This window comes from Aplysia californica, unplaced genomic scaffold (assembly GCF_000002075.1).
Source record: "Aplysia californica isolate F4 #8 unplaced genomic scaffold, AplCal3.0 scaffold00073, whole genome shotgun sequence".
Classification (NCBI taxonomy): Eukaryota; Metazoa; Mollusca; class Gastropoda; order Aplysiida; family Aplysiidae; genus Aplysia; species Aplysia californica.
Window position 1 is genome coordinate 818237 of NW_004797343.1, and position 13413 is coordinate 831649.

General features: G+C 39.9%; 1 protein-coding gene across 1 annotated transcript in view; it reads left to right on the top strand.

Moving 5' to 3' along the window:
- LOC101858092 (RING finger protein 32) overlaps positions 1-13413 on the top strand; it is an 18408-nt gene that overhangs the window by 2594 nt on the left and 2401 nt on the right. The window contains exons 2-6 of the mRNA XM_005093962.3: positions 376-547; positions 2267-2344; positions 3572-3747; positions 6321-6445; positions 10278-10386. Coding sequence (XP_005094019.1) covers positions 376-547; positions 2267-2344; positions 3572-3747; positions 6321-6445; positions 10278-10386 — 660 coding nt within the window. The remainder of the gene's footprint in view (positions 1-375; positions 548-2266; positions 2345-3571; positions 3748-6320; positions 6446-10277; positions 10387-13413) is intronic.

Sequence of the window (13413 nt, forward strand, 5' to 3'; positions counted from 1 at the left end):
GAGTGTAAAAACGTGAAAAAGAAAGGTTTCACAACAGAATGAAATCAAAATTAGAACAGCCCATAAACAACCACAAAAATTAACAAATAAGGGCGTGTGTTCACCTGTCCGAAGAAGATTGGCTGTTTTAACCATAAATGTGCATACATTTTTTTAAAGTGCAGGATATTACATATATGTAAATTATGGAATCACACACACACACATTAAAGGGCCTGCCAGTGTCAGTCCATGTAATCGGTTTTGGTGGAACGTACACTCTAACATAACACATTTAAATCTATATATTCTGAGATTATAAACCTATATATATAGTATAGTTCTTTAATTTTTATTTGGGCCTTGATTGTTATTTGAATTTCTATTGATTTCCAGGGTACAGATGGTTCCAGTTTGACACTCACTGCTGTGGCCCTTCAAGACCATTGGTCACGGGCACTGTCCCTGGGTCCAAACTTTGGACCACGCAAAGTAGGTCTTGGACCGGCTGCCCGGGCAAGACATAAACCTCAGGCCAAGTCTGTCATTGATACAGGATTGAATAGAGGTACTTTACTAACAGAATAGCTTAGCCTACTACTACTATTTTTTTTTATGTCTTTGTTGCAAAAATGAGACTTAAATTACTGCCTATTACATGTACAGTCCGTGCCGGCTATAAGCACGCCGGCTTAAAGCACGTTTCGGACTCAAGCTCGCTAAACGGCTCTTACCGAATTTTTGCTATATAAATTACACGCCTTTAAGCACGGTAACTTCGGCTTCAAGCACGCTTCATTTACAAGACAGTCATACTTTTATGATGACCCCTCGAAGTTTGAACACAGCAGTGGAGTGTGTTAAGAGAAACACAGAGAACGCAAGTGATGGAGACACACACTCACACGGGCGGAGAGAAAGGCAGAGAGATGCACACAGCCGCGCGCGTGGACATAGGATCTAGTCTAGGGCAAAGTTACTTTAGTTACACACAGACTAAAAAATACAAAGAGAGTCAGGGAGACGAGAAAGGGCGGCTGGCTGCAATTTCACCTTTGACTCTCGTTTTCCATTAATCCTGATTGTGTATCACGCACGAGGTGGGATGAAGGCGGTGGTATGAACGTGGCACAGCGGGCAGTGGTACACACATGCAGTGTGTAGGCCTCGTGTACTGTATCGTGACTGGCCGTCTGAATTAAGTTTTCATTTCCCATTCGACCTCAAAACAAAAACAAACAAGCAAACAAAAACTACCATGGCGGGTAAAAATAACAGCGCACACTTTTGCTGGACCGCTATAGGCCTACTTACAAACAAAGGGAAATAGCACGGGAAATGTTCTACCTGAAGCTTAAGCTTTCTCCCGATGACCGTGCTTAAAGCCGGCATGGACTGTATTTAAATCAGGCTTACGTTTGATTGATTTTTAAGGTTACTCACTTATTAGTTCGTTTTGATGTCAAATAAATTTAACAATTTAATACTTTGCAATCACACAGCCAGAAGTACAAAATACCCCGTCAGTTCACCCAGCCAGGAGAGTGACTGCAACAGACTTCTCGGGTCTGGCGCAGAATTGCGCAGCGCCAGGTGACCGAAACGGATAATTTTCACGAGTGCATTATTGCGCCAAGTGACCCAAAGTATTGAACATCTGAGAATGTGATAAACCAGACAGAGAAGATGGTTCGAGATTGACCATAAGGGCCACAGACGGATGTGATTAATTAGATGTCACAAGTAATGCAGATTCGACAAAAGGAGATAATGTGTCGATTGTGACTGGTGCAGAAGGAATGAGAGAACATGGTGAACCAGGTGTATAGAAAGTAGTTAGGAATTGCTCTGACCACTCGTACGCGTCGATGACCCGTCTTGAAACAGTGTGTTCCATTGTAATCAAAGCTCATAAACGGCAGGATGATGTATACGAGTTCTGATCACGTGCTCTTCTGGGTAGGGGTGGATTTACGAGTTTTGTTTACTTACGATAAAAGACACTATTATGAAATTTTTTCAGGTAATCTTTGTGTTGGCATGTGCACCGTAATCAGGAGAATGTGATTGTGTTAAAAAGTCGATTTGGCAAAAATTGTCGCTTATGAAGTCTGATCACGGGGCATATAGGCCTATGCTAGGTGCGTACTTTATGTAAACCGATTGTCCTTGAGTATGAAAACAATGGTAGGGCCTATTCACCTTTGTGAAAGTGAAATTCATGTCATTTTCTGCTTCCTGAGCTGGTTTACTTGAATGGCCAATAAATTGTTTAAAATCTTTTCAGGAAAAAGAAAGCAAGCGAAGGAGGAAGGGCAAGAGAAAGAGTATGTTCTTGATGAAAAGTTGCCTCCTCTCACATTAGGTATGCATGTTGTTCCCTTTTTCTGGTAAAATTACTAGCATCTAGTCACATTGGGGGCATTATTTATAGGAAGAGTCTAGGGGGGCAGGATCTTGGTCCTCGAAGATTAAAATTGTGGTCTTTTCATTCTAAACCTGGGTGGGTTATTTATCCAAGAGAGAGAGAGAGATAGAGATAGAGAGAGAGAGAGAGAGAGAGAGAGAGAGAGAGAGAGAGAGAGAGAGAGAGAGAGAGAGAGAGAATGAGAGAGAGAGAATAAAAGACAGACGGAAAGGAAGGGACAAAGAAAGAAAGAAAAAGAGGGAGAGAAAATGTGTGTGTGGGGGGGGGGGGGGAATTGAGAGAAAGAGAGACTGAATAAGGCTACTACTTGACTACCACACTATGACATTTTTGTCTCGGACAGGACTGTCCTCTCCCACCGTGGATTTCTTGCATGTCAAAACAGATACCGCACTAGGACAGGAGGACTGATCCGGTGCATAGGGCGGATTCTTTATTGTTGCCCAAGGCAGCATAAAAAATGCATTCTAAAAATTTCCTAAATATTGTCCAAATGAAAAAGATAATAAGATTTTTGTGATCAGCGACCCAAAATTTGCAAATTTCACATGGGGAACGCTATTTAACGCCCGATTACGAAGTTAAATTATATTTTTTGTGTGCATGTGTGTTTCACTATTCGGCCGGTACTAGGCGTAGATCTAGATTGCATCTTGTCTTTTACTTTTATGTCTCGATTGCCACCGATGCAACCATCCCCGCCATTTTGGGAAAACGAAATGACAACAATTGGAAGCAGAAGGAAATGATTCGTGAGGTCACGCATGCGCAAAGCAAAATATATTCATGGGAGACACTTCCTTATTTTTATAAGGAATTTCATTCTCTATTAAAGAATTCAAGATGCAGTTCGAACTGAGTTGAGACTTTGCCGTTTGGTTTTTAAGTTCAGTATTCATTGTAGCACAAGTTGTACATGTGTCCTTTTATTAGCGGACAAAGAGCTTATACATTTTTGACGAAACTAAATGCTCATGCTCACTTTCACCATTACCCACTGACTTGAGGGACTCTGAAAAATCTAAGCATCATGCTTTGAAGTAAACATCATCACTCAGTTAGTCAAAATTACACCTCTCTATTTATTTTACTTCTTTTAACACCTTTTTTTGTTTAACTGCCAGCAATATTTTTTTTCTCCTTTTTTTGTGTGTTTTTTTTAAGCTCAAAAGTTTGGTCTGGTTCATGCTCCAAAACCTCTGTTATCGGAGCAAGAGTGGAACCATGTCAAGGCCAAGTCAAATCAACGAGATGATTCTGGGGAACCTTGCGTCATCTGCAAGGAAGACTTTGGCCTTCAAGAACAAGTTCTTCTCTCCTGTACGCACGTCTTCCATAGGGTAATGTTTGTGCTCATGTCAGTCCAGCTGCCCCTTGTCAAGCCTTTGTCACATAGACCCATCATAATATTACTATAGTTCATTTTACAATATCATTTATGATAAAGGCAATTTGTAAAGAAATCTGTATTTGTGAGGCATTGATTGGAGAGAAATCAGGTCCTCATCAAAATGTTGTAAGCAAAGAGAGCAGTATTTTTTTTTTATGGTTTGGTAAATTGAATAGAATGTTACTTTTTTGGCTCAACGCCTTTTATCTCCTTTTCAAAATACATTTGCGTGTTGATTAAAAAACACAGATTAAAGACACACAAACAAATTTTTAGTTTTCAAGGAGTCTCAAGCTTTAGAAGTCGCCAAACTTTGATGGTCATTTTTTGTGCTAATTTTTCCGCTGCAACCAGGTGACACCTACCTCCTTCAATCGCAAATATCTCAGCTGTTATTCAAGGTAAACGGGTATTTTATTCATCGAAAGACAGACAAATGAACAAGATTTATGATGATAACGTCTCTACTTGCCCGAAAGGTTTTTTAATTTCAGTTGCTGTTGTTGTTGTTTTTATCGATCCAGCAACAGCTGGGTTCTCGCCCTTCTATCCAATGCCATGTAGTGATAAGTGCAGGTTTGCTGCAGTTGCTGTAATGTTCCATAGAGTGTATTGTCAATATTAGGTCTCGGAGGGAGAAGGGTAGCTCTGATGTCATTTAGGGCTGTGCAGTGGAACAGGTGATGACCCACAGTCTCATATGCATAGTCACACAAGGGACACATTGGGGGAAGTTCCGGGTTTATTCTGTTCAGGTGGAAGTTGAGCTGTATATGTTCTGTTCGTAGGCGGAAGATCGCGGTCTGTTTCTTTCTCTGTATGTGGTTGATATTGTCATTCCTTTTCGTTGTGGTCATATGTTTGAAAACTGCTCTGCCTGTCTTTCCCAGGGCCCATCTGTTCATCCAATCTTGTTTGTCGTTGCTTTTGATGATTTGTTTTGCAGTGCTGTATGAAGTTGGAATGTTGGGTTGTTCCTGTCTAGATCCCCGTTTGGCAAGTGTGTCTGCTCTGTCATTTCCAGGTTTGTCTGAGTGTCCGGGGACCCACTGCATTACTAGGTTGATGCCACAGAATGTTATCAGATGATGGGATCCAAACAGTATATGGGTCAAATCTTGGTTTAGATGATGGTCATTTTCTATGGCTTGTAATACTGATAGTGAGTCAGTGAAAATCACAATATTCTGTGCTTTTCCAGGATGCGTGTCAAAAACTGTGCGGAGATGGTACAGTGCTGTTTCAATTGCCATCATTTCTGCATCATAGTTGCTGCATTTCTCTCCACAGGCTGCAGAGATCTCATTGGAACTTCCATCTGGGTACTGTATTAGTATTCCATATCCGGCTTTGGTTGTGCCTTTGAATGCTGAGCCGTCCGTATAGACGCGTATCCAGTCATCTGAATAGCTGTCGATTGTTTGATGTGATGCAAGCATCAGCGTCACTGGGTCTGACGATTTTGTGCTCTTGTCTCTGATAGATGTAAAGATTGGCTTTTTTAAAGAAAGGTGGGGAGGGATGTTTTGGTTGACTCTTTTGGTTTCTTTTCTGTTTGTGGTAGATGGTGACTCTCCATTAGTTCTGTGATGTGATGCTTGATTGACTTTTGTTGAATTCGTTTCTTTGGTTTCCATGTTTCTACTAATTTCCTGTTTGGGTGGTTGGGGCACATTCTTTAAGTTCTTTCATGTAGCTTCAAAACTACTTTATCTCTGCGGATTCCCAGGGGTTCAACATTTGAGAGGATTTCGCACGCGGCGGTAGGTGTGGATCTCATGCCACCATTTATAAAACAAAGGGCATTGTTTTGGACCTTGTCAAGGGTGCTGCAAGTAGTTGTACTGCACATAATGAGTAGGCTATTGCTGTATTCCAGGGAAGATCGGACATAACCAAGGTGTAGAGCTCTCAGAGTTTGTTTGTCTGATCCCCATGAACTGCTTGCGAGTTTCTTTAAAAGTTGGAGTCTTTTTTTTGCCTTGTTCCTTATGTTCTCCACTTGGCTTTTCATGGTTAGCCTATGGTCAAGTTTGACTCCTAGGTAAGTTGGATGTTCTTCTTTGGGGAGACTTTCATTTCCTATCTTCAGTTTGAGATTTTCTTTGGCTGCTTTATGGCTCTTCGTGAAGATGGTGTATACTGTTTTCGTGCAGTTTATTTTAAGTTTCCATTTCTGACAGTAATTGTGGAGCCTCTTGAGGTCTTCATTTAATTTCCCTGCTCCTACTATCATGCTGTGATGTGTCTGCCAGAGAGCAAGATCATCGGCATAAAGAGTCTTTTCTGATTTCAGCACATTCGTTACATTTTTAAAGAAGATCAGGAACAAAGTGCAACTCAGAGAGGAACCTTGAGGTAGGCCTTCCTCGAGGACTTCTCTTGACGAGTGGGCATTGTTTACCTTGGTTTCAATGTTTAATTTCAGTAATTTTTATATATGTCAGTTTTGTAATTTTCATAGCTTTATTGATTTATTGACTTCCTTGTATTCTCACTTGCTTTCTGTTTTGATTATCCTAGGCTTGCCTTCAAGCCTTTGAGAGATTTACGGGAAAAAAGACATGTCCTATGTGTCGTCACGAGCAGTATCAAACCCGGGTCATACACGAAGGAGCTCGGATGCACAAACACAAGAGTGCTACTAGGTAAAAAATGTGTGTAATTATAACAAATTTTATGCCACTGGCTACCTGGGCCCAGAGGAAAACGAAATAACAGCAGAAAGACGGAGATTCTCATTAAAAGTCCTCCCCACATGAGAATCAAACTTGTGTGTCCTGAACACAACAGTACATTTGAGGAATATGTGTTCAGTAATAGGGTTGACAAGGTTTGGTTATTTGTGTCCCTGCCGGTCAATATCAGTCATGTGAAGGAAATTTCAAAACTGAGTTAACATTATTTTAAAAAACTATCACCTTTTCCCTACAATTTAAAACAAGAATGTTTTAGTTTAAATATGACAATATTTGACGAATATACATAACTTTTAATTGTGCGAGGTGCTGAAATACGAAAGGAGAAAATGGCCTCCGAAGTAGAGCAACATGTTTCCACAGCAATGGGGGTCTTAGAATTGAGATAGAGACTTGAAATTTAGCAGTTATCTTGGCTATGCCACTACAAGGTAACATACAGAAGTAGAAAACCATTCATTAACAGTAAAAAAAATTATGAAAAAAAAAAGAATTTTCACGAGAATGGACTTCCCATCAAATGCAACAAAATATTAGATTATACTAGGTACCAGATACTAAATTTTCAAAGTAGCTGTAAGTCAGATTCATCTGTTTCATATAAAAGGCCTATGTCTCCTGAGAATTTTGGTACCATACTTTTATTTCTCAGTCAAATTTTAAGAGAATGGCAACTGTTTCAATTTAATGTGGTAATCAAATATTGCTGAAGTCGGTAACTGGCTGCAATCCCATGTTTGACAGATAATAAAAGAGTACCAAGTGCACCAAACATCTCTACATTAACAGAGTACAATTATTATAACAAAGAAATGAAGCCTAATTTTTTTCATGACTGTGAGATCATTACAAATCAGTATTGTATTGCCTCAAACCCGATGATCGGTTTTATTTCAATTAAAACACTGAGAGTTAGTTGTCTCGCCAGCAATGCACCTGCCCTCGCGGCGAGCGAGTCGGCCCAATACTGTAGTATACTGAGTGCTCCTGGTAGTTTCGCGGATGGATTCATGTAAAATAATTCCAAGCCGATAACTTTATTCTAATAGAAAAAGAAAGGTTCTTTCTATTGGTACCTTTTTTCGACGGTATATTACACTTTTCGTGTTTAAAATGATCTTTGAAAACTTAGACGCTTTTTTTCAAGGTTTTCTATCCAAACGCCAAACGCCAAAAATAATAACCACAGGAAACCACGCTCAAAGCTGTATAGTTCTCCGCCAATGAAAAGATGGTATTTAACCATCAATCTTTCTGCAAAGCATTCGAATGCATGGGTGTCAATTTTGAACCGGCCCACCTCGCATTCCGACCTCGAGGGGCTTCCCTTTCCACAGCGATTCTCCAGCTCATACTCAGATTATAATATACAAAACAACTTACACTATTCTAAAGAAGGAAATCTGACCTTTTTCAAAGTGTTCAGCATTTGGTATTTTATAGCAAAAGAGCAAAGAAACTGAGAATTGAATTACTTCCATTCTACCGAAACCACGCACTCGGAAGGCCATGAGTCGGCTTACTTGCTATGTTTGCGGTACCTAATTATACATTTGCTCTAGCACCATAAATACACGAGAGCACACACACACACACACACACAAACACACACGCACACACACTCATACACACACATACAAACACACCAACATACATACACACACATGCACATAGACCGCCTCGCTGGCCTCTTGGTAAGCTAGCATCTGCGTTTGTTGCCATTTTTTTGTCCAAAAGTTACTAAAAGTTGCCACAAAAAGTGGCAAAAGTTGCCAAAAAAGTTGCCATAAATTTTTAAGCTTTCAACTCTCTGTTCTTTTTCTTCCTCGTTCTCGAACAACTCTCTGTGATGACGTATATTGCAATATGTTGATAGAGGTACCAATCTCAGGCACTAGAATTTCTTGTGCTCAGTTTCAAGCATCCAGAATATCATTTGTAGTCACCCGGAGTGTAAAAACGAGAAAAATAAAGGTTTCACATCAGAATGAAATCAAAATTAGAATAGCCCGGATAAATAATTGCAAAAATAAACAAATTTAATTAGGGCGCATGTCCACCTATCCGAAGATTGGCTGTTTTAACCCTAAACGTGTGTAATTTTTTTAAAAGTAGGACTACATGATATTACATGTAAATTATGGAATCACACACAAGGGGCCTGCCAGTGTCAGTATTCGGTTTTGGTGGAGACACGCTCTAACATAACATATTAAAATTTATATTTTTAAAAGGGTAGGCGCAGCATAAAATTAAATGACATTATATTATGCTGTATAAACACAAGAAGAGAAAAATAAATCCTAAGAATATTTTTTTGAAAAATTAACACACCAACAAATTAAAACACAACAAAGAGGGAAAAATAAAAGACAGACAGCAATATAAATAGTATTGTAATGTAATGTACTTATATTCTCCGCATGAAAATAGATACACATGGACATCTTAAAGCGTATCAAAATACATGTGTAATATGTTTTGAAATAGCTTTGTTATTTTATCTTTTTTGAAAAATGCAAAAATCGCGGCCGCGATTCGCAGACCCAAAAATGCCTAAAATCGCTGCCGCAACAAACGCAGATGCTAGTGTTAGGAGTCCGCTTTGAGAGATCTAGAGGAAGGTTAATTAATCTTTTAAAAGCGCTAAAACACAATGAAAACGAATTTTTAAAGTCAACCCAAGTGTAAAACTAAAAGATCAACAGACGATAACAGCTAGCAGGGCACACCCACACAGTCAGCTGTTTACGTAAACAAGCTTGAAGTGACCTAGAAGTTGCCGTTTTTACTCCGTTTTACCAATCAGAGTTGTCTACATTTCAGACCATTCATGCTCGAAAACAGGTCAAAATCTAAAAATAGTTGCGAATGAAGAACGTTGAAGCAAAGATACTCCAATGTGGAGAATCTTTGGTTGAAGCAAAGGTGGCCACGAGGAAATGGTTAAAAAAAATAATCTCACAGCTACACACTAGCAAGGTCCAAATTCCTTTATCTCGTCACCCAAGCTCACAACAAATCACACATACCTTCAAAATAAATCAAAATAAAATATTTATAGTCGATTAAAGTTGTTTATTTTTATCTTATATGAAGCAGAAGACACCAAACTTTCAATATATCCAAAAGCAAAAATTTCCTGGAAAGTCACTTTTTTTGCCTTTCGAGCCTCATAGCCGATAAATAGAACCGTGCATCTTACGACTGATATTGACCGGGGCAGACAGATTTATAGTCTTCAAATTTTTTCTAATTTGTATTCCTAGGCTAAGACATGGGGGGTTGTGTAAGTGTTTTACGGCATTCGCAACTGCATAAGGTCATATAAGCATGCAGGACACGTTAAACTTTTTCAGTAGGTAGGGAATTTTGAATTTCGCCCGGGTGGTGGCCGAAGCCTACTCTTATCGATTTTAGACCACCAAGGGATCTTTACATGCGCTACTTGCACAGGGGCACTCAAAATTTTTCTTTTATATTATTGTTTTTGTTGGTTTTCGTATGATCCAACAGCTTGTGATCTTTCACCTACTGTCACAAAATTTTATGCTCAAATGAGGTAGGGCAGCACAGCTATTCTGTTTAAAACATTTTTGGTTTTGGGCTGTCAGAGAAAAAAAAGTGGACTCCCCAGATGTCGTAAAATCAAATGACTTTGAAAGTATTCTCCCAGATCCACCCATTTGGGGAGTTCATTTTGACATTTTGTTAGAGTTTTGACTGCATTTTTTAAAAAAAGCATTCTTGTTTCTCTGTTTTTCTTCATGGATGCTAAAAGAATCCAGTCTCAATGGAGAGGATATGTTGTGAGATGCTGGTACAAACAGTTACGTGCAACTGTGCCACCCAAAGACCCGATGCTCAGAAAAAAGTTTTATGAAGAAAAGGTAGGTAGACCTCTTTTGTTTTTTTAGTAAGAGTTTGATTGTATTAGCTAAATAATTCAGTTGTATAAGTGTGCCAAAGTTTAGATGTACTAGAGTAACATGCAAAAGAAAGGAGGAGAGGCAAGGATGATAATGTTTGATAGGAAAGAAGAAGCAAACCATTCTGTTGCGACCCGATAGAATCAGGCGCTCGTCAATTTTGGGGCATCTGGAGTTATTGGTATAATCTTAAAGCTTGTTCATTTTATCATCTTTTGATGAAAAAAATACACACCTATCTTGAATAGAAGTCTTCATATTTGCGATGGAAGGAGGTCGGGGTCACCTGGTTTCAGAGGTAAAATTGATGAGAAAATGGCCGCCACTGTTTTGGTGATTTTCAGAGTTTGAGAGTCTTTAGAAACTGAAAATTTACATTTCTTGTAATATTAATCGAAGTTTTTCAGTAAATCCACGCAGAAATATGTCTTCAAATAAAGTTTAAATAGACATAAAAGGTGTTGAACCAAAAAATAGAAATTAGAAAAACATGTCAAACTGGAGGATAAGTGCCCATCTTTTATTTCTTTAGTTTGACGAGCGCCTGATTTCACAACGATGCCTCACATATATTATATGTGTGTGTGTGTGATGACATGGTGGAATCAGGCACTTTTTGGGCATATGGAGTCATTGCTATCATCTTAATTACAGCTTGCATGTATGTCTTGCTTTGATGAAAGAAAAATCCATCTTTCTTGAACAGACGTCAAGATATTTTTGATTGAATGGGACGGGGGATCATCTGCTGTCAGAGATGAAATTAACGAGAAAAAGGCCGCCAAAGTGTGGAGACTTCCAAAGCTAGAGTGTGCTGGGGAATTGTAAATTTACTTTTTTATTAGCCTTTGATCTACGTCTTTGTAGTAAAATCCACTCAGAAATGTGTTTTTAAGTACAGTAGTCTCTGCCTAAACGCACGCCATACATATGCACGCTCCGCTCAAACGCACACATTCATCTTCTGACGTTTTTTTTTACTGTATAATTTAAACGTTCAAACGCATGATCACTCCCTCTAAACGCACGCTCCGCTCCGCGAAACACGCTGACAGGTAAAGCTTGACAAAGGAAAATATTCAATACAATCTGCACAGCCTGCATAAGAGTAAGACAAGTCTAGAAAACCGGATATTTGGTGAGACTGCCCCTCACACCGAACAAAGCGTTTTCACACCCAACTTTCCACAGACACATTCACATACAGTGGAACTCGGTTTCAACGAGATGAGATAGATTCCCCGTTTTTATTCTTCTTTAAAATCAATAAAAATAACCCGGATTCAACGAGCACTTCAATCAGCGAGCTCGGATTCAACAAGGTCGCTTCCAGGGTGAACAGCCCCCACAGACGTGGCTTTGCTCTTTTTTCTCCCACAACGAACTTTATCTATTCCCGGAAACCATCCATTGCACCTGAATCATGAACCATTATACACTTAACTGATTGCATGCGACCAACCAGCGGCCTTTTTTCATACCAACACATGCGTTGTGGCACGCTCACGTGTCTACTCTCGTGTGTGTCGGGGTTGGGTGGGCGGCCTGCACACGTGTGGCTGTGTGTTTGTGTCGGGGAGAGGGGGGCACTAGTGGTCTGGGCGATGAACGTCGCAGTTACAAACACGTCAGTCTTTTTTTTTTCTCTAGGCAACTGATCATTATTACAATGATAAACTAGCCTAGTCTTGACGTAGATCTACGTAATGAATTGTGCGCTGGTCTATGGAATCAAAAGTTGCCGTATGCTAGGCTCTTCACAGCAACACAACTTTTTGGAAACAATCGAGATGACACAGGTGTGTACATTTGAACGAATCGGTCTTTTTTTTTTTGCACAGCTTATAATATGCAGGCATTTCAGGCACTACTTGTGACTTCTCTTTATACATTACTTGCTCAGTGCCTGTAATTATCTACACAAAACCTTATGTTTGCTATAACGAACACTCGGATTCAAGGAGGTTTTAGGCCAGGCCTGGCGACCTCGTTGAATCCGAGTTCTACTATATAGGTCTAGGGCTGGTCGGTGAAAAGTTGGTGGGGGCGGGGGGGATCGGGGAACTGAAATGTTTTTTGATTGGAAATGTAGCTTTGAGAGGTTTCTAAGTGGAGTTTGAGTGACTGCATGTAATATTTAGTTAGAACTAGGCCTGATGCCCGACACGCGTAAATGCCGTAAAACACTAGACAGGCCTCTATAGGATTAAAGATTAGCCAAGTAAGCCTAATCAGCTGCGCTCCAAGGACTTATGACGAACTTTTTCAACGAATCATAAAAGAAATTTTTTTCTGAATATAGAGACTATGATTCTGATGTCGTCCATGAATTTACGGTCGTGGATGGTCGCTTGGAAAGCCACGTGGCTCGGCCGTCGTCTCTATGACTATCACCAACAGTTTCCTCTTAGGCTATCTGTTCCCGACATTTTATGGCGCATTTATTACATTGAGTCTGTCTTTCTCCCCCCACCCCCCTTTCAACGCCTTTGTATTCTTAACCCCAGTTGGGGAATCCTTCACCAAACTGTCTCATGTCGTCACAGTATCAGCTAAAATGACCCCAACCCTCCAAGGGAGGTCACTAGAGTAATACGGAATTGAGATGACTGCGTCCCTTCCTTTGCAAAAGTTCATGTAAACGCACGCTCCGTACAAACACACGCTAAGTAGCCGTCCCGAGCACCGTGCGTTTAGGCGGACACTACTGTACCTAGAACAAAGTTACGGAGCCAAAAAATGAATATAATAGTAGAAAAATTTACAAGCAGCATTTTAAGGATTGCTTGCTCAGTCAAGAACCTCTGATTTCTCAGTTTAAATCTTTGATGACATGTGAACTGTTTTCGCAGACACTGCACACAAAAGTTAGTGGAAACTTTTTTATAATGGAGCACGTTTTACACCTCATCCACACAATTTAGATCTCTGAAAAGTACACAACATCCTAGCAGAAAGACCGAGATGCTCAATAAAAATCCCCCCCCC